This window comes from Haliotis rubra, unplaced genomic scaffold (assembly GCF_003918875.1).
Source record: "Haliotis rubra isolate DU_JTF1 unplaced genomic scaffold, ASM391887v1 Scf271, whole genome shotgun sequence".
Classification (NCBI taxonomy): domain Eukaryota; kingdom Metazoa; phylum Mollusca; class Gastropoda; order Lepetellida; family Haliotidae; genus Haliotis; species Haliotis rubra.
Window position 1 is genome coordinate 619,668 of NW_025766792.1, and position 21,693 is coordinate 641,360.

Consider the following 21,693-nt stretch of genomic DNA (forward strand, 5'->3'; position numbering starts at 1 on the left):
AGTAGATTTGTTATGCGCCAAAACTGCAGGCAGTTGGTGTCTGCTCATGGCGCTAAAAAGTATGACAAAAAGTGTCTTAAAATTTGTATGACACAAATTAAAAATTTGTTTGAAATAAAATGTATTGACAATATGAAACAAACAGTTTGACATGCAATTAAACATTTGGGTGACAGACACATACAATTATGATTGGACACAATGGTGGTTAGGACAAAAGGGCAAAAGAAACACAAAAATGTTAGACTAATAGAGTAAAATCAAACATTAGAAGTCAACAAAAACAAATGCCAAAACATAACGAGGTTTATTCAAAAGCAACAAACATCTGAACTGATGATATTAGTTTTTAAGGGGTTCCAACCAGTGTTCACGTAACAGTTTCTAAGATGACACCTTTCCTTAAAGAAGACGCCTTCTCCTTTCCCAGCCCTAAACTGTGGAAATCTCTGCTAAATACCCATCTTTTCACTGCTGCCTTTCTGTAAAGTTATATGAACTATTTCCTTCCCCAATATTGTCACAGCACCACTGAGGTGAGGTGAAATTGGGTTTAACGTCGTGCTTGAGAATATTTCGCTCATATGATGACGTGCATGCGTGTGTATGTGTAGGTGCGGCTGCTTGTACTAGCCCAGACTTAAGCTGGTTTTATAGTGCTAGCCCACTGAGATACCATGCCGCAGTGACGCATGAATACCCCACTCAGACACATTATACTGACTCCGAGCCGACCAGTCCTTGTTGTACCCATTAATGCCGAGAGCCAGGCAGGACCAACAAGTACCATATTTTAACGTCTTTTGGTATGACGCGGCTGGGGATCGAACCCGCGACCTTCCGTTCCCCGGGCGGACGCTCTAGCCACTACACCACGGAGGCGGTCAGCGCCACTGAGCATCTCTATGGTGGATATTAGGCGCTTTATAAATACATTATTATTATTATTATTATTATTATTAAAGATGTATGTGTTAAGAACAATGATTGTGGATGTTGCTGAACAGATAAAACATGCAGAACTGCCACATCTCATAAATACAGCTGTGAGCTGGATTATATCCTGGCTTAACAAAGCGTTTTATGTAACGTCACAACAACTTGTACTACCACTATACCATACTGGGACCAGTGAGTTCAAGAATACGAGGTCTTGCTTAAAAAAACTGTCAAGTCGCCATTGAGGAAAGGTATATAGTCCCAGTGGTTTTCTCTTTTTAACAGAATTGTTTGCCACTATCTTTCGTCCTCTTGGAAACAGATCCAACATACTATTCTCCTAACAACATACTCAGTAACAATTACAGTTTCCTTTAGAAATCAAATCATTTCGAAATACAGCCTACATACATTATCTATTATCCATAGTTAACAAGAATTCACAATACTGGTACTGATACTGACTAGAAAATCTATTTATTTGACTGAAATTTTGGGCTCACACTGTATTGTGTTAAGATGTCATGCGGTTAATAGTACCCACTAACCTTGGTGTTTGGTGTTGTTGGGAACATCCATGGCCACCTCAGGTGACACAGGGTCGTCAAAAACAGGTGTGCAAGAATCAGAGAATGATGAAAGGTTAGCTGGTGCGCTCTCCGAGGATAACGAACGCTCCTCCGCAATACCAGAAGTTGAAAGGTCGTTGTCAAGGGGAACACTCAAACCTGCCAATTTCCTCTTCCCACTCTTCTAGTGACTGATAACCTGCTTTCCCAAACTCTAAAATTGTGTTGCCCTGTAGGCGAAGGATCCCATCCTCATCACCTTGTTGCCTGGCAACAAGAGAAAGAGAGTTACGGCATGTCTCTTGTACCACCAGCAGGTATCCAATCACAAAGAATTATTTCATCATATAAGACGACCAGACCCTCGCTTGACTGGATGATGTCCTCCTACCAGCTCAGGTTGACAACCTTCCCAGATTATAATCTATTTTTATCAATATATTTGTGCCTTTATTTGCTCAGTGCCACACTCACCAATATTCGAGCTATCTCGTGTAACTATTTGAGTCAGGACCAGACAATCTAGTGACTGATAACTGTTTGAGTCAGGACCAGACAATCTAGTGACTGATAACTATTTGAGTCAGGACCTGATAAAAGTCCCTCAACAGAGAAATATTACAATCAAAACACTTAAGAAACTGATATTACGATAAAGTCCCTCAACAAACATGGGATGGTAGTGTAGCCTAGTGGTTAAAGCGTTTGCCCATCAGGCAAAAGTGAGTGAGTTAAGATTTTAAGTCACATTGGCAATATTTCAGCCATATCGTGACTTCCATCAGGCCAAAGACCTGGGTTAGATTCCCAATGGGTACAGTGTGTGAAGCCCATTTCTGGTGTCTCCGACGTAATATTTCTGGAATATTGCCAAAAGCAGCTTTAAAAACATACTTACTCACTCACTTTAAAAAATCAGTTGCCATTTTATGTTCCTTCATGCAATTATGTACAAGAGTTATCTCCCTTTCACTGCTAGCCATGCTGTCAACTTAGGATAATCTTAAACTAATCATTGGAATAATTTTAAAGCCATCAAAACCTAATCATTTGGTAGCATTAAGACATTTGGACATAGGTGCAGGATCACACGCAAACACACACACGAAATAAAAATACAAATGATAGTGAAACATTCTCACCCTCCTCAATCATCAAGGAACCAAACCATCATTATATCATAAAGTATATGTTGGACCTATTTGCCACCACAATGTTTTTGAGACAGGTTTGAATGTCACAACATCATATAAAGCCCTCCAGACTAATGACGCTGATCATTCAAGTCTGTAACAAGCAGTGACATCACCTGTACTTGGTCTACCTGATCTTGTTTCAGCTCAAGTAAAACAGTGAGCTTCTTGACTTCACTCAACACAACATACATTTCAGCTCAAAGTTAATTAAAAACAGTCACATTCTCCATCAGATATACTGACAGCTTGATCTTATATGTAGAGTGCACCAAACTCACTTTCAGTCATTACTGACTTCAAGGTCATGAGTGATTCTGTGTAACGACAGGGAAGGGGATGAGGCTATAGAGAAGTTGATTGTATGTCACAACTGACGGAGATATGATTCACTGGATGATCGAAGAGGCAAGCAAACAGGTGAGAGTTGAAAGTGTTACCTCGCATCTTGGCCTTCCCATCTTCCGGCCCGAAGCCGTCGCTGGACATGGACAAATTGGAGTTGGAAGCATTCAGGTCCGGCTGGAAAATAACACAAAATATTTACCCCAATTCATCCTCACAGACTACTGACACACTTGTGCTGCTTCAAAGGCCAATCTCATTAAGAATTCAGCAGAAAGGTCATGTAATTAATACCATGCAGATTAAAACCTACAAAAAGTGTGGATGTAGGTGATGGCCTTTCCTAGAATACCGTCCCAGAAGTGTCACCTGCTTCTTATTCATGATAATGACGGGTTACAAAGCCAGACAACTGGGCTTACATAATTCATGGAGCTAAACATCTGTTACAAACATATATACAAAGTAGAACAATATCCTAAAGAACTTACTGCATAAACAAGTGGTAGGTAGTGACACCAAAAGTTTGGTTTTATTGGAAGCCAGTCTTGGTTTTACACCCGCTTTTAGCAATATTTCAGCAATATCATGGCTGGGGACACCAGAAATGGGCTTCACACATTGTACCCATGTGGGGAATCGAACCCGGGTCTTCAGCATGACGAGCAGACGCTTTAACCACTAGGCTACCCCACTGCCCTAACATCCAAAAGAAAGTTACTAGTCTTGAAATGTTCTTCTACGCATCTGAAGAATTTATAATACTAGTTTTATGGATAACAGTATCTTTCAGAGCAACTTAAATCCTTCATCAGTGAATACCGACACTTCTCCCATCCAAACACTGGTATGATACCATGACAATTTACAGCAACCCTGCTATATTATACCTTAGGGAAAATATAAAAAAACATTTGCCATTTTAAAACTTTCTGTAAATTCATGGATTTTAATTTATTTCTAAGAGAAAATTGCCTAAACGTTTCAAGTTAAACCTTCCCATAATAAAGAGACAGTATCTTCACAAATAGAATCTGTATCATGCAACTAAGGGACGGTAAATCTTCATATCTTTATCTTCTGCAAGCACAGTTATTACAACCGCATATTGTGCTGATTAAGTCAGTAAATATACACAGAAAATATCCATTTGTTTTCTGCTGCAAGTACAGATTTATTACAACGATGGATTCAGTCAGCATCGTCAAGATGGCAGGAGAATTAGCACGCAATTATTGTGCGTGTTACACGTTATTGACAAAATGTCAAGCACATAATTATCTGAAGATTTAATAACCAAGTCGGTAATAGGATGGTTATGAGTCCACATGCATCAACTTCAAGCACACATGCATAACCCACCAGCACAAGCACATGTGTTGAAACAGACTGGTTCACGATCCAACATTTAGTGTAATGTCAGATATACTTGTTTTGTTCCGCTCACTGACAAGTTGCCCAGATCTCTTTTGTTTTTTTCAACAGTGAGTGAGTTAGTGAGTGAGTCAATATAGTTTTAGGCTACACTCAGCAATATTCCAGCTATATGGCGGCGGTCCATAAATAATGGAGTCTGGTCCAGACAATCCAGTGATCAACAGCATAAGCATCGATCTACGCACTTGGGAACCGATGACACATGACAACCACACATGACCACCCGATCCCATTAGTCGCCTTTTACGACAAGCACGGGTTATTGAAGATCAATTCTAACCCTGATCTTCACAGGTCTTTTTCAACAGTGATCAAATTACGAGATGTTTTAGTAATTTTAGCACCAAGACATTTTCCTGTGTTGTTATGGTAACTAGACTGGTCGACATCATGAAAGTTGAGCTGGCGACATAAAGGTGATGATTCAAACACTTGCTAAACTCCCAATTGTCCCAGATAGAGACACCTTCCAGACTTACTGACAGAAGAATGTGTTGATTGGCCTAATCAGGGGGAAAACACCAAAACTGGGCTTCACACATTGTACCCATGTGGGGAATTGAACCCGGGTCTTCGACATGACGAGCAAACGCTTTAACCACTAGGCTACCCCACCGGCCCATCAGAAAGAATAAGAGGATTTGTTCCCATCAACTTTGAACTTCGGTACAACTTTCACCAAGACGGTTGTCACACACATAGCCCCCATCATGCTATCCCCCTGGGGTGGTGGGGTGGGTGTGTGTGTGTGTGTGGGTGGGTGTGTGTGTGTGTGTGTGTGTGTGTGTGTGTGTGTGTGTGTGTGTGTGTGTGTGTGTGTGTTAGTCTAGTGGTTAAAGCGTTGACTCGTCATGCCGAAGACTCGGGTTCGAATCCCCACATGGGTACAATGAGTGAAGCCCATTTCTGGTGTACCCGCCGTGATATTGCTGGAATATTGCTAAAAGCGGCGTAAAACCAAACTCAGTCAGTTATCCCCCTGGGGTCTCGATGTGTCAGATTGCAGAGGGACCATAAATTTACAGCGATCACTTACAAGTTGACAACCAAATCTATGTTTAATAAGCCTTTGTGCTGGAGTGGCTTTGATTAATGTTTTCAAGACAAGATTTCAGCACCATGGCTGCCATGACTCCAATACAATTCCATTGGCTCACAAAAGTCAGGATTCCAAAATGTGAAAATATCCTGTATTTTGGTCTCAAACGTGCTGTAAATTAACAGACATTTGCAGAAATGACTGCTGGACCACGTGATATAGAGCCCTGGTGATGACACATGAACCTCGTCTCTATAACAAGCTTCAGGTGTTCCATATCTTCAGTTCAGTATATTAACCCAACTTGCCTGCAGCTATGTGTATAAAAACATCAAAGAAACTACTTTCCTGATGACAAGTCAAGATAGAGAAATCTTTCATAAAATACTTTGAATATGTCAAAAGCAGACATGTAAACACTTTATCATATTTGTCTTCAATTATTTTTTAAGTGACCTGACAAAGAACTTTTTCTCAAAAGACCTGAACAAATATTTAGTACTTCATTGAAAAACTTCAACAAAATTTGTGACTTATTGCCTCAATACATACATACAGATCTAAACATTAGAGACATAATAATACACAAAGGCGAACTAGGCAGTCTTAGGTTACACATAGATGCCAAGCATCAAACAGATCATAAGATTCAAATAGATCATGAATCTCAAACACATGTCTCTCACAGATGCAGAGCCTCTCTTAGAAATATAGCAGGGCTTCAAATCTCATATATAAGGCTTCTCAAATAGAAGCTAGGTTTCAAATATGAGACAGGTCTCAAATAACAACTGGGTTTCAAATCAATGCAGTGTTTCAAGTACACACAGTCTCAAACTGATACATCTCAAATACAAGGTTTAACCTGAGTTTGGTTTCAAATAGATTTTGTCATCCCAAAATAGAAGTTGGGCATCAAACAGATGAAAAGTCTCAAAAAGAATTTTGAAAGTATTGATCGACATCAATTAAAACAAATTAGTAACCAGTGATCAACTATCAGCATTCAAGAAATGTATCCAGTGTGTCTCTGAAGCTGCTGGCTCACTTTTCATGATGCATCATACGTTCACATCTATTGTCTGACAATGAGGACACACTAGGGAGGGGATGTGTCAAACACCGGGCAGTTTGAGTTTCAACATTTCCACAAGGGCAGCACGAAATTGGTTAATTCACCATCATATCTAACTTCACAGCCTGTGGTTAGGAATAAACTGCTAAAAACACTTTGAGATGCTCTCTTTCATCGCTGCCAGGTGTTGACACAACTGTCACGTTACTGGAACCATAGACTTTATCTAATAACCATACACACGGGTTAGTTTTTCACATGTTTATCAAAACTTTTTAGGTCAACTCAAAACTCAAAATTATCGCAGTAGTGAAATAAGCTTCTTGTTTTATTTTACAGATTGTCTTAGCTGTAGAATACAAGGAGGTATCAGTAAAAAAAGATTCATTTATAATACAATCAATGAAAAAATCTATCACTGATTTAGTACGGTATTTCCTCGTGACACACACCAGACTATGGGTATATTTCCAAGGGGAATGTAGTGCTTTTGCATCTAAGGATGTCAAAATGTTATGATATAATCTGAACACAACTACTTTTTTGAAAATGTCCAAAGAAATGACAGGTGGAGATGGAAGTGAGGCAATCAAATTTTTATACGTTTTAGTTTTTTCATATTTTGCAGCATGTATGCAGTATGGGGACAAATCTCACATCATTAAAAAACGATGAGTGAGTGAGTGAGTTTAGTTTTCGCCACACTTAGCCATATTCCAGCTATATGGCGGCAGTCTGTAAATAATCGAGTCTGGGCCAGACAATCCAGTGATCAACGGCATGAGCATCGATCTGCACAACTGGGAACTGATGACATGTGTCAACCAAGTCAGCGAGCCTGACCACCTGATCCCATTAGTTGCCTCTTACGACAAGCATAGTCGCCTTTTGTGGCAAGCATGGAAGACCTTTTCTACCCCGGATCTTCACAGGTCTTAAATAACAATGAAGTTAGTAATACACATTTAACCCCCTCTTTCAACTATCCTGTAATGATGATCTATCCTCATTGTGATCAACCAATACACATTTACCCCCTCTAGCAACAATCCTGTAATGATCTATCCTCATTGTGACCAACCAATACACATTAGCCCCCTCTAACAACAATCCTGTAACAATGACCTATCCTCATTGTGACCAACCAATATACATTAACCCAATCTAACAACAATCCTGTACTGATTATCTATCCTCATTGTGACCAACCAATACACATGAACCCCCTCTAACAACAATCCTGTAATGATGATCTATCCTCATTGTGACCAACCAATACACATTAACCCCCTCTAGCAACAATCCTGTAATGATGATCTATCCTCATTGTGACCAACCAATACACATTAACTCCCTCTAACAACTATCCTGTAACGATGACCTATCCTCATTGTGACCAACCAATACACATTAACCCCCTCTAACAACAATCCAGTAATGATGATCTATCCTCATTGTTCCCAACCAATACACATTAACCCCCTCTAACAACAATCCTGTAATGATGATCTATCCTCATTGTGACCAACCAATACACACTAACCCCTCTAACAACAATCCTGTAATGATTACCTATCCTTATTGTGACCAACCAATACACATTTACCCAATCTAACAACAATCCTGTAATGATGATCTATCCTCATTGTGACCAACCAATACACACTAATCCCTCTTACAACAATCCTGTAATGATTATCTATCCTTATTGTGACCAACCAATACACATTTACCCCCTCTAACAACAATCCTGTAACGGTGATCTATCCTCATTGTGACCAACGTTTTAATCCTGTAATGATGATCTATCCTCATTGTGACCAACCAATACACATTAACCCCCTCTAACAACAATCCTGTAATGATGATCTATCCTCATTGTGATCAACCAATACACATTAACCCCCTCTAACAACAATCCTGTAAAGATGATCTATCCTCATTGTGACCAACCAATACACATTAACCCCCTCTAACAACAATCCTGTAAAGATGATCTATCCTCATTGTGACCAACCAATACACATTAACCCCCTCGAACAACAATCCCGTACATATTAGAAGATATGTCAATTGAAACATTTAATTATGAATCCCCTCCTGTGTGAATCTTGGCCACATCTTCACTCCGATACCTCCGATGATAGCTCCGATGATTCATGGAGACAGCCTGGACAACTAATGAGATCTAATTTCATAATGACATATCGACACAGGAAATAAACAATGTTGCCAGTGAGACTTTCTTTCATCTGGAGGAAGCGCTGTCCGACATGCACACATAAAGCACACAAATTGTGAATAATTCCCCCGGGATTGTTCCCGCTAATTGCTACTGACCCAAGAGGTGCCCAATGGACTGGCCAAACTGTCCCGTCTCAGACTGGGATCAATGATGGATTATCTGAGGCAACTGCACTTTCTCTTACAGCTATGACGATCTATTTTCAACAAAGGACATATGTTTTATTCCTTGTTATTGAAATGGAATGATTGAAGAACCTCGTTGAATCCAGCCAGCTATACAAAAGCTTATTGAAATCTCTGTGCAGGTGCTACTTAACTTCAGAAACGGAAGGATTTGCTTAAATCCAAACAATCAACCAGGGGAGGTAATCATGACTGTACAAGTTGTATGATGGATGTCCATGTTGCCATGGAAACGTGGGCAATTATCTCAGGGTAGACAAAAATATCATCAGATTTTCAATACATCAGGAAAATTCATTACTTCCATAACACCAAAATACCCAAAATACATAAGATGATGTACCTGGTAAGTGATATCCAAGGGTGCCATTGTGCAAAACAAGCACAGCGCTACAGTTGTTGCAAGTCTATATTAAGGTATGATGAGCGGTGGGGTAGCCTAGTGGTTATAGCGTTGGCTCGTCACGCAGAATACCAGGGTTTGATTCAACACATGGGTACAATGTGTGAAGCCCATTTCTTGTGTCCCCCGCAGTGATGTTGATGGAATATTACTAAAAGTGGTGTAAAACCAAACTCGCTCACTCATAAAGGTATGAGAACTACGATCACATAGCACAAAGGCTGGTTTGTACAGCTCCATAGGCCTTCAAATGACAACATTACCAATCTATGAGAGGCATGATCACAGGAATCCTGAGATTCGAACCACGATCATGGGATCCGCGATGCCTAAGGGAGGCAACTCTGCTTTACAATACTGGGCTATCAGTGACCACATACATGAGTACTACACCAGTTGCATCTTATTCTGAACAAGATTAACAACAGATGTCACAACTCACATGAAAAACTCAGAAATCAATAGCACATATGTGTAGTTTATCTACTCGAAATGAACGCTCGTACAAATGGGTTCCGATCATTAAATATTTCAAATGCATCAATCACAGAGGATCAGCTGATCCTGTCACTAGTCTGGCAAGGTCTCCTCACTATCACATTACAAACTACCATATTTCACGTAATAAGAACCCTTTGAAGATTGTCAAAGAGGTGGGTTCATTAAAAAACCAAAACGACTTAGAATTTTTTTCAAAGAACCAGCAGTAGTGATCAAACTTAAAACATTGATCAAACTAAATCTCTTTCATTGGTCACTAGATAAATAACATTTAAGTCAGCCACTGTAACCATATGTAATATACAAAAGAGACAATAGTCTGTCATATACATACATACACAAAGAACTTAATTAAGCACCCCTGTATTTTTGCAATGATCGGTTTTCAACACGTACATAAAACTTCTCGTGGTGACCACGATGGAAAGTTTTTCTGACCCGTATGATCTTTTGACTAGACAAAATTATTGGAATCATGTTGGTTTTATGATGATAATTGCTCATTTAAAACAACACTGATTTTCATACAAAACCAAGTATGTACAAGTATGGTCCTGGAATGTTTAACGTTGACTTCATTGGTGAATGTGAACATTCAAAATGTCATTTTACGTGTCTTACATGATTCAAGGTCATTATCGAGTGTAACCACCATGTGACTGTATGACAGCCAGCTTTCTCCTCCTCATAACCCCTGTCAACCTCCTTATCCTCTGAAGGGGCGGTCTACGCCATTCCTCGTGTAAAGCAGCTTCCAGTTGGACCAGGTTCTGTACAGGAGGATCCCTTTGTTGCACATGACAACCAATTATGTCCTAGATATGCTCCAAAGGGTTAAGATAGGGGCTCATTCAATCCTAAGATATGTTCTTTGTGTATATTTTGATCTTACAAGAAGGGAGCTTATAAAGTTGACTTAAGGTTGGTGTGGAAGTGGGACTATTCTTGGGGTGTTCTTATTGGGACAGAGTGCTTGATAGAGTGACTACGGTATGCACAAGGTGACAAGCAATACAGATTACCACACATACACAGTCTACATTTCTCATACATTTCTTGTCTGTAGACGGCCTTAAAAACTATGTCCCACTCTGGTTGACCGAGCTCATCGCAACACTTGAACGCTCGTCCTTTTTTCAGAGGGAAACACCTGTATTACACACAATAATATATTTGCCGTCCAGCCAGTAGAGGTGACTTGCCACCAGTGTAACAAACCCAGGTGGAATCCTGTCTGGGATTTCGGTGTGTGATGAATGAACACTTTAACAACCTGACTATCCTAACCCAACCTCTGGGCAGTAGAACAATGGGCATTTCAGCACATTTGCACCATCACCCAGTGAGTGATGATAACTCGCTGTAGGTGATGACAACTGCTCCACACCACAGTTAACCCCTTCCAGCGCATGAAATGCACCTGGAGCAGAAAACAAGTTAAACCCTGTGGACTTCCAAACATCTATATACTGTCACTGTTCCCTTTCTGTACATCCAGGGTACATCAAGACCGTGGTCAAATCAGCTGAATGCCCACAAGCCAGAGGCCAGTAGCTCTTGAATTGATCCAATAACATTTCTGTAAAGCTGGTTGAAGTAATTACATACTTATTTAAAACATCCTTTGAAACTGTTGTCCTTTTGAATTCATTTCACTGTTTATCAGTAAACTGTATTTTTTTTCTGTTCATGTCTTAAAGCATAAGAACCAATACACTGGCTACTTCACCGCTGTGTATTGTAATGGTTTCAAAACACACCAAAAAAAACAACCCCAGGATTTTAGGATAAGATAAAACGTGTAGGTTGTGGCTCACTGTAGGGCTAATAAAAACTGATTGGGTTGCAACAATGTCTGTTAACAAGACCTCCTGGCCAGTGAATGTCGATGGGATTGTAACACTGTATGTTAAAGAGTCCTCTTGGCCCGTGAACAAGCAATTCATACGCTACATAAACAAAAACCATGAGTCATCATTCAGCGTGTCCTTTCAAGTCGATGTTTTAACATCTTCAACAGTTTTAACTCTACCTTAAAACCATAAACCTATCAAATATTTGCTTTAAGAAGTAAAATTAGAAAAAGTTTTATTTGTCATTTCAGTCAAATTATTCACTTTTGTACGCAAGTACGAAATGAAAACAGTTTTTGAGATGACCCCTGACCTGATTATACAGGAAGTGATTCATACCTCGATAAAAACAGATGACAATGGTGTAGCAAATTACAATTATACCACACGCAGTCTGTGGCCGTGAGGAACCAGCCGTGGACGAACAACACTCACAGAAGACAGAGGGTTATCAACAGTAAGAGTGAGTGAGGTAGTTTTACCCTGCTATATGGCGGCGGTCTGTAAATAAGCGAGTCTGGACCAGACAATCCTGTGATCAACATCATGAGCATTGATCTGCGTAATTAGGAACCGATGACATGTGTCAACCAAGTCAACGAGCCTGACCACCCGATCCCGTTAGTCGCCTCTTGCTACAAGCATGGGTTACTGAAGGCACATTCTAATCGACCTTCACAGGTACAGCAATAAGAAGTCCACCTGATTCTCCCTTGATTCTTGAACATATTTCCAAATTAAACAAGAAATTAATGAGTAGACTTTCACCCCTCAATCCCCCTCACTACCAGGAGCCTGTCCTCCCATCCTTATGTCGTCCTCACCTACCGAGGAGAAAACCAATGCTGATGCTCAGAAATGCTCTACTGCCAGAACCTCAAGACAATCTAAAACTTATGACAGGTTCATGTACAGACTTAAATGAAACTTACTATGACCATTTTTGATTACTTTACCACTAAGCTTTCTTAGTAGGCAAAGATAAAGCTGAATGGCTAAAATAACTAAATAATAATTCCAGCACAAGGCTGGCTGTGTAGGTACAGACAAACCTACAAACAAGATTAGGTCTCTGGCATGCGAGGGATGCAACTCAGAACACAATATTGAGATGCCTCGAAGGACTGGACCAAGTCTGCATCAGATGACAGCAGAGCCTTTGTCTTTACCTCATAGAAGCAGACGGCAACACCTGTGATGAATGTGAAAGCTCTGACATCCTCACTATTCCAGTTCCAAAACAGGACTCTCCATACTAATTGGATCTGATGTAACCTTCTACTAACACACTATTAGAGAGACTGTCAAGTATATCCAAGTCAGATATACAAGAGTTCTGTCCCCTTCCTCCTTCAGCTTCATCATAGCTAATGCACATTCCAGCTGAACAGAATCAAGAGGAGTGCTTCAAAAGTCAATCTGTTAATCGTTTGGGGCACATGGGGGACCTTGAAGTTGGAGGCAAGAACAGGTTTCGTGATTCATTCACTTAGCACTCAGTTTCCTTCAGAATAATTACAGCACTTCATTCCTGTCTGTAGGAGACACAAAGTATTTGCAGATGCCCTAAGACCAAGCATGTATGACTAGCAGAGCAGCAGAAAAGTAAAAGAAAATGTTTTAAGTTTCTATATTTTTGGGCTGGCATTTTCATCCAAGCAATGAAAAGAATCCAGTACTATGGTAAGTCCAGATGACATGGACTTCACTGAATCACCATCAGAATCTTACCGATTTCACCTGTCTTTCACCTATCTTCATCAGGTTATGGCATTGTTTAAAAACTCTGGGGAGGAGTTTTATACTACTTTTAGCAATATTCTAGCAAAGTTCCTGGTAGGAACACAAAAACTGGACTTCAGACAGTATACCCACATGGGAATTGAACCCAGGTTTTGGGCATGACGAGAAAAATCTTTAACCACTATGCTACCCTTCTGCCTACTAAATCCCACAAGACCACAGCAAATGATAACATTCTCTTTTATTTGATTTGGATAATGGAGATCAGGAGAAAAGTTTGAATTCTAAATGAGGTAAAGGATCAGACTTTTTTTTCTTTAGTTCTGATATATGTTGCCATTTTTCTGTCTGTCAGAATCTTACTGAGGCTGGCTTTGAGCCTCATCATTCACGTATCCTCATCACATTATGGCATTTTTAAAAACTCTCTAGTTAGAGATTTTTCTATCTGTCATTATATATACATATTATCTTGCCTCACACATATATGTCGCTTTCTGATTGGCTGAGCGCTCTTCTATTATTTTCAGGGGCGGTGGGGTAGCCTAGTGGTTAAAGCGTTCGCTCGTCACGCCGAAGGCCCGATTTCCCACATGGGTAAACTGTGTGAAGCCCATTTCTGGTGTCCCCCACCATGATATTGCTGGAATATTGCTAAAAGCGGCGTAAAATCAAACTCACTCTATTATTTTCAATGTACCTTGCTTACAAGTGAGTTACATTTTTTAGGTTACCCACTGGGAATGCTGAACTGAGGGAATTCAGTTGGTACTTTGTGTTAGAAAATTCCTTATCTCGGGTAATTTAGTCATGTATGATGTACGGAAATTACAGATGTTTTGTGAATGCAAATCAATGGAAGGGAGATAACTCTAAATTTGTTTTTCTTGTCGTCTTCCGTTGGTATTGGCTAACTGTCTAACTCTGGTACTCCTTAAAATCATCCGATACCCGTGATTCAAACAGTTCAAAATTAACATAGAGGTCTTCGGTAAGATAAATACTTTGTTCACTGGTCCCTCGGGGGCCCATGGGTTGATTATGTTCATAAACAAATATAGTGGGTACAATCATCAACTCATGTCCCCCTGGTGACCAGTGAACAACTTATATTGTCACCAACAGAACGATGCACAAATGTCCTCCACATGTTGGTCTCTGTGGCTGTTCACAATGCAATACTCAACGTGTTTCTATAACACCATTTGTCAAATCAAACCCTTCAATTTCAAAATATATACACATACCACTTCCTGCTGAGACTGAAACCTAACATTGACATGTCAAGGATCAACACAATCGGCCATCTGGATGAAAGCAGCCTGACACTTAACAGGTCTCCATCAAAACAATCTGGCTTTTTGTTTTCATAGCAAGACCTCAGAAATGTGGTTAAACTTGGATTACACTTGAATATACATTTATTCAGTATAAACTCATGCAAGACAAGCAAAACACATTGTATCTGACATCACGACATCATACCACTTGGCAATCGTCACATTTGACCTGTGAAGGAACACTTACATACAGGCTACTGACAATATATCCACACTCAGTGATGCCTTCTACACTGAGGGCTATGATTAGGAAGCCTTCTCTCATTGTTTTAGAAACACAATTTATGTTAGTGTTGATACTGAAATGGGATCTAAATTCAAGATCCACGCATCCAGTCCACATTAAAGGGAGACAACTCTCAAAGATCTTGACAATGGCTGCAGTGAGTCACACAAAGCAAGCGATGATGGTAAAAAGATGGTTCTTATTGCAGTTAGTAATATAATCAAGACATCAAAAAGAGGAAAGAAGAGTCACCTCTCCCTGGCACATCGACTCACCTGCAGTGGTTCATGAGGCCCAACACACAAAACGGAATTTTTCTCATGCACATTCTTTTCAAGATAGCATAGGATGAATAAACATATTATTTACAGAAAACAGAATTGGGACTAATGGTACATTTTTTCCAAGATGACAACCAACAGACACAGATGGGTACACCGCCAACTCGACTCTAATATGCAAAAATTACACAAAGTTTGTGCTGATGTAATAGAAAACAAAATCTGCTTCATATATGTAGGGAAATTTTAAATTTTAAAATATTTGTAGTGGCAAAAAAATGACTGCGGTACTGGGACTAAAATGCTGTGATGATGTCCAAGAAACGTTATCAGTCAAGAATGTATCTGAGGACACAGAATGAAGTTTAAAGGACACTTGGAACATATGATGTACATATACATGCAGAGCTACAGATAACTTTCGGGTCATTGAGTTACGTACTCGCTTGTGTTCATATCAATTGGGTATCTTAATTTTCCTTTGAGTAACCAAATAAATTGTACTCACCTCACTCAAACTCAATTTGGTATTTTGCCATTTTCCAATAATTTAAAAAATATAATAAAGTTTAAATGTTAGTGTTTGTGATTTACATTTGATCTGTAATATGAGAAACGATAAGAAAGACTGCAAGTTGTCAAGTTAATGTCCTAAAATAGAACCTCTCAATATACGTCAGTTATTTTATCTATCCACCGGTACGCAACCTACGATTGGACATTTTTGTGTGTACGCATGTAAGATCACATTTATTGAGTATTTACAAAACTTCAAGCGTACTTGTACGCAATAGACTTAATAGGAATTGAGTTTTCACATAAATATTTGCGTAATTTACGCAGATATGCAGCTTATCTGTACCTCTGACATAGAATCATTCTTCTCTAGCCACAGCTGTGGTGGATTCATAGCAGAGTCAAAAAGGAACAAATCTCAGAAATGCAAAGTGATGTGTGCATGTAACATGCAGTGGTCAAACTGAAGACAAGCACAATGCACAGGTAATGCCCATGTCAAACGAGAACCAATGAGAAATGAGAACACATGGGTTTGTAAAGCACTCAGAACAAGCTGGTGTTGGTGTGCCAACCATCAGGTGATGTGAGAAGCACTGGGCAGGGGAGGATCAAAGATGCACAGGACAGAGGTGGGAATAATCAAATCATAATATTGATGATAAATATGAATTGCAAGACCAAGAAGTGTGTGTGTGTGTGTGTGTGTGTGTATGTGTGTGTGTGTGTGTGAGAGAGAGAGAGAGAGAGAAAGAGAATGTGTGGTCTGAGTAATTTGAGAGAGAGAGAGAGAATGTGTGTGTCTGAGTAATTTGAGAAAGAGACAGAGAGAAAGAGAGAGAATGTGTGTGTCAGTAATTTGAGAAAGAGACAGAGAGAGAGAATGTGTGTGTCTGAGTAATTTTAGCGCTGCACTGAAATAATACAGTTGTCTGTCTCCCTGTAAAGAGTTTCCTGACGAAGCTATCCTGTGATTGATATCATAAGCAACGATCCACGTGTGTCTGGGTACAATGACACCATTAATGATGTCACTGAAACTGAAGACCACCTGATCACTTCCTTCTTCTCTTACGACAAGCGAAGGTTGCCATAGCTGATCAACTCTAACAGTGTTCCATAAAGAAAACATAGAAGTAAACAAGGATAAATATAATACATGCTGCAGCTTATAAAAATAACGATGATGATGATGATGAAGATGATGATGATGATGAAGATGAACCCCCGCTGGCAAACGAAAGTACCATTTTTTAGGTTTTTAGGTTACCCACTGGGAATGCTGAACTGAGGGAATTCAGTTGGTACTTTGTGTTAGAAAATTCCTTATCTCGGGTAATTTAGTCATGTATGATGTACGGAAATTACAGATGTTTTGTGAATGCAAATCAATGGAAGGGAGATAACTCTAAATTTGTTTTTCTTGTCGTCTTCCGTTGGTATTGGCTAACTGTCTAACTCTGGTACTCCTTAAAATCATCCGATACCCGTGATTCAAACAGTTCAAAATTAACATAGAGGTCTTCGGTAAGATAAATACTTTGTTCACTGGTCCCTCGGGGCCCATGGGTTGATTATGTTCATAAACAAATATAGTGGGTACAATCATCAACTCATGTCCCCCTGGTGACCAGTGAACAACTTATATTGTCACCAACAGAACGATGCACAAATGTCCTCCACATGTTGGTCTCTGTGGCTGTTCACAATGCAATACTCAACGTGTTTCTATAACACCATTTGTCAAATCAAACCCTTCAATTTCAAAATATATACACATACCACTTCCTGCTGAGACTGAAACCTAACATTGACATGTCAAGGATCAACACAATCGGCCATCTGGATGAAAGCAGCCTGACACTTAACAGGTCTCCATCAAAACAATCTGGCTTTTGTTTTCATAGCAAGACCTCAGAAATGTGGTTAAACTTGGATTACACTTGAATATACATTTATTCAGTATAAACTCATGCAAGACAAGCAAAACACATTGTATCTGACATCACGACATCATACCACTTGGCAATCGTCACATTTGACCTGTGAAGGAACACTTACATACAGGCTACTGACAATATATCCACACTCAGTGATGCCTTCTACACTGAGGGCTATGATTAGGAAGCCTTCTCTCATTGTTTTAGAAACACAATTTATGTTAGTGTTGATACTGAAATGGGATCTAAATTCAAGATCCACGCATCCAGTCCACATTAAAGGGAGACAACTCTCAAAGATCTTGACAATGGCTGCAGTGAGTCACACAAAGCAAGCGATGATGGTAAAAAGATGGTTCTTATTGCAGTTAGTAATATAATCAAGACATCAAAAAAGAGGACACGAGGAGGTTTAAAAAGTAATCTTATTGGTCAAGGAGTATCACCTCTCCCTGGCACATCGACTCACCTGCAGTGGTTCATGAGGCCCAACACACAAAACGGAATTTTTCTCATGCACATTCTTTTCAAGATAGCATAGGATGAATAAACATATTATTTACAGAAAACAGAATTGGGACTAATGGTACATTTTTTCCAAGATGACAACCAACAGACACAGATGGGTACACCGCCAACTCGACTCTAATATGCAAAAATTACACAAAGTTTGTGCTGATGTAATAGAAAACAAAATCTGCTTCATATATGTAGGGAAATTTTAAATTTTAAAATATTTGTAGTGGCAAAAAAATGACTGCTGTACTGGGACTAAAATGCTGTGATGATGTCCAAGAAAACATTATCAGTCAAGAATGTATCTGAGGACACAGAATGAAGTTTAAAGGACACTTGGAACATATGATGTACATATACATGCAGAGCTACAGATAACTTTGGGTCATTGAGTTACGCACTCGCTTGTGTTCATATCAATTGGGTATCCTAATTTTCCTTTGAGTAACCAAATAAATTGTACTCACCTCACTCCAAACTCAATTGTGTATTTTGCCATTTTCCAATAATTTAAAAAATATAATAAAGTTTAAATGTTAGTGTTTGTGATTTTACATTTGATCTGTAATATGAGAAACGATAAGAAAGACTGCAAGTTGTCGAGCTAATGTCCTAAAATAGAACCTCTCAATATACGTCAGTTATTTTATCTATCCACCGGTACGCAACCTACGATTGGACATTTTTGTGTGTACGCATGTAAGATCACATTTATTGAGTATTTACAAAACTTCAAGCGTACTTGTACGCAATAGACTTAATAGGAATTGAGTTTTCACATAAATATTTGCGTAATTTACGCAGATATGCAGCTTATCTGTACCTCTGACATAGAATCATTCTTCTCTAGCCACAGCTGTGGTGGATTCATAGCAGAGTCACAAAGAAAGGAACAAATCTCAGAAATGCAAAGTGATGTGTGCATGTAACATGCAGTGGTCAAACTGAAGACAAGCACAATGCACAGGTAATGCCCATGTCAAACGAGAACCAATGAGAAATGAGAACACATGGGTTTGTAAAGCACTCAGAACAAGCTGGTGTTGGTGTGCCAACCATCAGGTGATGTGAGAAGCACTGGGCAGGGGGAGGATCAAAGATGCACAGGACAGAGGTGGGAATAATCAAATCATAATATTGATGATAAATATGAATTGCAAGACCAAGAAGTGTGTGTGTGTGTGTGTGTGTGTGTATGTGTGTGTGTGTGTGTGAGAGAGAGAGAGAGAGAAAGAAAGAGAATGTGTGCGTCTGAGTAATTTGAGAGAGAGAGAGAGAATGTGTGTGTCTGAGTAATTTGAGAAAGAGACAGAGAGAAAGAGAGAGAATGTGTGTGTCAGTAATTTGAGAAAGAGACAGAGAGAGAGAATGTGTGTGTCTGAGTAATTTTAGCGCGCTGCACTGAAATAATACAGTTGTCTGTCTCCCTGTAAAGAGTTTCCTGACGAAGCTATCCTGTGATTGATATCATAAGCAACGATCCACGTGTGTCTGGGTACAATGACACCATTAATGATGTCACTGAAACTGAAGACCACCTGATCACTTCCTTCTTCTCTTACGACAAGCGAAGGTTGCCATAGCTGATCAACTCTAACAGTGTTCCATAAAGAAAACATAGAAGTAAACAAGGATAAATATAATACATGCTGCAGCTTATAAAAATAACGATGATGATGATGATGATGGGGGAGACTAAACTAGACTCCTACCAAATGCAAACACATCACTCCACAGCAACAATCAGAACACAAACGCCACACAAACATCAACCAACATGGTTGTAAATCACAACCATGACACAACTACAACCACAAAAGTCTCTAACAAGTTGCAGTTAGTCAGCATACTTAAAATCTGTTTCTATTTCCACAAGGCAACATAAAGCATCTCAACCCACAATGCATCAGATGCATAACTGTCTCACTGTCAAAAACAAAACACTCCTCTAAGTCTTGAACTATCCCACGATGCATCATTCTCGACACGATAGCGTGCAATCTTACTCGTCGTAGACCCATGATGAAGTGGTCTATAGGGAACGTCCAGTTGTAGAACAACGTTTTCCAGTCCCACCGAGCAAGAGTCGTCGTCACGTTTAAATTACCCGCCCCTTGTGAAACAGACGAGTCTAATGTCTTGGATCGGCCCTCAGAGGTACTGTCGTCCCATAAACTCATCTTGACCACAAAACAAAACATAATCTCATTAATATTTGTTCTTACAATATGTCTGCTTGTTTGTTAGTTTTGAAATGGTGAACTCTGCAACATTCCATCCATATGATGCTGAGCTGTAAGTAATCAAATCTGGATCAGACGAACCAGTGACTGATCACGCTGAAAGTGGGTCTACAGGTTAATGTTTTTCAATGAATTTACCATCCTATTATGAGACAGACAAGGAAATATCAACCAAGTGTGCAAGTCAAAGCATACACAGGTTATGTCAAGACAAATGTGATCAAAACAATCTATGTGTCATAATTCACACATCTACTAATAATTAGTTTATAGGACAGCACAATATACTATATCTTAAAGTAACAAAAGTACTGATGAAACATGTATGAACTTCAGATATAATTTTATTATCAAATCAAAACTAAAACACACTAAACATTAGGATCTAACAAAATAACATTATAATTGAGTCTGCAATTTACAATTATTACGCAATATGACCATCATTGTACAAGTGTTATTTGTAATAAATGACCTTTAAACAACTATTATTGTCAGTGTAATAAATATCAACATTTTCAGAGGTTAAAGTTTACTCCAGGTTATGCCAATCAGGTTGGTTACACAGTCAAGCATGAACTGTTATAGCTTTACATGTCAAGCAGATTATTTTTCATATTTTCTGTCGTACATTTCACAATTGGATCAAATGACTCAAGCAGATTAAACGTAAGCAACCAGTTACCTACTTAACGTAGGGTGCAATTAATATGTCGCAGTGCATGTACAAGAGTTGGTAGGTGTTATTTCCGTGAGTAAGTAGGCTTTTCATTGCTGAGTAGATCTTGGACATAAGAGACATAATTTGTTACATTCAACACTTGAAATCCAAGAAACTATTTGTAATAAAAGTCGACACCTTTTTTAATATGCGCTTTCTAATTTGGGACATTCGCTACTTAAAATGCTGCAGCGTCTAGGAAGGTAAACTTTATTTTAATCTCATAAACAGTTTCTAGTGATGTGAGTTTAACCTGAACTATATGCATTAATAATTGGAGGAATCTTTTTGAACAGAATGATGCCAACAAATGTGTTTTTTGAAGACTAGTTACATCACATGCAGTTTATTTGTACCACATTTAACCAATTAAGTGTTCAATA

The 21,693-nt window shown here is 39.2% G+C and overlaps 1 protein-coding gene across 1 annotated transcript in view; it reads right to left on the reverse strand.

Moving 5' to 3' along the window:
• Positions 1–21,693, reverse strand: part of LOC124280669 — a 90,859-nt gene that overhangs the window by 18,450 nt on the left and 50,716 nt on the right. The window contains 3 exon segments of the mRNA XM_046716660.1: positions 1,488–1,775; positions 3,142–3,223; positions 20,353–20,526. Coding sequence (XP_046572616.1) covers positions 1,488–1,775; positions 3,142–3,223; positions 20,353–20,526 — 544 coding nt within the window.